The 2,332-nt window shown below is 42.7% G+C and overlaps 1 protein-coding gene across 1 annotated transcript; it reads left to right on the forward strand.

Moving 5' to 3' along the window:
- Positions 1 to 13: 13 nt before the first annotated feature.
- On the forward strand, positions 14 to 2,205 carry MRPS18C (mitochondrial ribosomal protein S18C). The gene is made up of 6 exons (XM_048941479.1): positions 14 to 272; positions 379 to 440; positions 1,152 to 1,235; positions 1,555 to 1,612; positions 1,936 to 1,995; positions 2,079 to 2,205. Exons 1-6 carry the CDS (start codon positions 14 to 16, stop codon positions 2,147 to 2,149), a joined length of 594 nt encoding a protein of 197 aa, XP_048797436.1. The 3' UTR covers positions 2,150 to 2,205.
- The last annotated feature ends 127 nt before the right edge of the window (positions 2,206 to 2,332 follow it).

A 2,332-nucleotide genomic window follows, 5' to 3' on the forward strand; every position in this document is an offset into this window, starting at 1 on the left:
CGGGGCTGCGTCCATGACGGCCGGCAACGCCACGAGGCACCCGGCCCCAACCGCCGCTTCCGGCACAAGAACAAAACAAACTGTATCACATGTAAGACGCGCAGCCAATCGCCTGCCTCCACCAGTGCAGGCCGCAGCCCCATTGGCCAGCGGATGGTATTTCCGCTTGGCGGAGTGGCGCGGAGGAAGTTGTGCGCACAGGGAGGTGGGAGAGGTGAAGATGGCGGCGCTGGCTGTGCGGGGCGGCAGGCTGTGCTGCGGATGGGTGCCTGGTGAGCGGGCTGCGCGTTGCTCTTTGCCCTTTGCCATGCGTCTCTGCGGTGTCTTTAGGCTGCCCTATCGAGCTGCCGCTGATGGTGTTGTCTCTTTGCTGTGCAGCCTTGATGCGGGAGAGGCCTTGTCGTCTTCAGCACCAGCAAGCGGCGGTCGGGTCTGACTTGGTAAGGGTTCCTCACCTCACTGCCAGGTGTGCCATGGCCGCTTCCTGGCAGCTGTACATGGAATCCATTGTCAGTGGGTGAGCTGGTCAAACAACAAAAATGAAAACGAAGATAGCATCCTGTGCTGTGCCTGCTGCTCTCGTGATTGAGAGCTACGTTGCTGTATAGGTTACAGTGTTTATCACTTCTCACTGTTCCTGAAATCAGCTACTAAGTGTTAATGAGTGCCTATATATTGGAAGGGGCCTAACAGCCTACCCAACCCTTTGCCATGGGCAGGGTTACTCCTCACCAGCTTAGGCTACCTAGGATCCCATCTGATCTGGTCCTGACTACCTCCAGAGATAAGACATCCATGGCCCTGTGCCAGGGCCCTACTGCTCTCTTGAGTAAAGAACTTCTGTATTATAGCTAATCTAAATCTCCCCTGCTTTAGTTTTATGTCACTTTACTTGTCCTACTGCTATCAGCTCATATAAAAAGTCAGTCTCCTTGTTTGTATGCAACTATCAAGTGCTGGAAGGCTGTAGTGAGTCTTCCTAGAACCTTCTCCATGCTAAAGCAGCCTAACTTCCTTAACCTGCCTTTGTAAGGGGAGGGCGCCTTTTGGTTTGAAGGCATTCTTTTTCCTTTAGATCTATGTGAAATCAAGTGCAAGCTGACTATTTTCTTGCAAACTTGCAAAACATTTTAGCTGTTGTCTAATTACAGCCTATAGAAATGGAGAATCCGTATAAAGAGCCTCCTAAAAAATGTATCTTATGTGGAATAAATGTGGACTACAAGAATGTGCAGGTGAGTGCTTTGAAAATGTAAGTTTATATAAAGCATGTAACGGCTTGGGAACAGAAGTCTGAAGTTAATGATTAATACCAATGTTTAGAGGATCTTAAAAACTGAAGTAGTATCAGTGTTTACTGATAAATCTAGTAATGTAACTAGTTACTTCAAATCTGTAGGCCTATTAAATAAAATGTTCAGTTCTAGTGCTACTGTAGTGTGGCTTAAATAATAGGGTATGTGGAAAGTTCTGTAAGAAACAAGTCTGAATATGAAGAAGTTAAAGCTTCTTTTACAAAGCAACCCTTACACTCTTGTCTTTGCTTTCTAATAGCTTCTGTCCCAGTTTGTTTCTCCATACTCTGGCCGCATTTATGGCAGGCATATAACAGGTATGTGGAATGCTACTTACTGTTTAATGTTGATGTATTCTACAGTCTAGTTCACTTTAAACAGATATGTTTACAGAACTGGATATTACTGGTTGTGCACATCCTGAAATGTTCATGTTAACTAGTAGCCTTCATCAAGAAATGAGAATATCCTTTAAGAAATCACTTTTTAATCTTAACCATAAAAAGGTATGTAAGTGTACATACCTTTTTGTAAGGCTTTGACAAAGCCAGAACAATTTGTCATTAATAAAACTTCCTCCTTAAATTGATCAGTGAATTACGGTTGAAACCAGGAAGCTAAAAATAACTTATTTGTTTAGGCTTGTGTGATAAGAAGCAGAAAGAAATTTCAAAAGCCATAAAAAGAGCTCATATACTTGGTAAGTATTGTTATACTTCATAGTATTTGGTAAGTCACACTCATCCTTTATTTAAAAAGACCCTCCATTTTATTTTCTTACAGGATTTATGCCAGTTATGTATAAGAACCCATCATTTCTTACAGACCCCAAGATTTGTAATGTTAAGTATTGAGAGTAACATACTGTAAAGAAATAAAAATAAAACAAAATCACGCTTAATATTCTCTACTGGTATGATTAGCTGGAATGGTTTTTTGGCTCAAAGCTTCTTCAGTGGCATTTATCTGAGATGTAACCTGTTCACTAAGCTTTCATGGTTACCATGATCACAGTGATAAGAGAAATACTGGTGGGT

This window comes from Lagopus muta, chromosome 4 (assembly GCF_023343835.1).
Source record: "Lagopus muta isolate bLagMut1 chromosome 4, bLagMut1 primary, whole genome shotgun sequence".
Lineage (NCBI taxonomy): Eukaryota > Metazoa > Chordata > Aves > Galliformes > Phasianidae > Lagopus > Lagopus muta.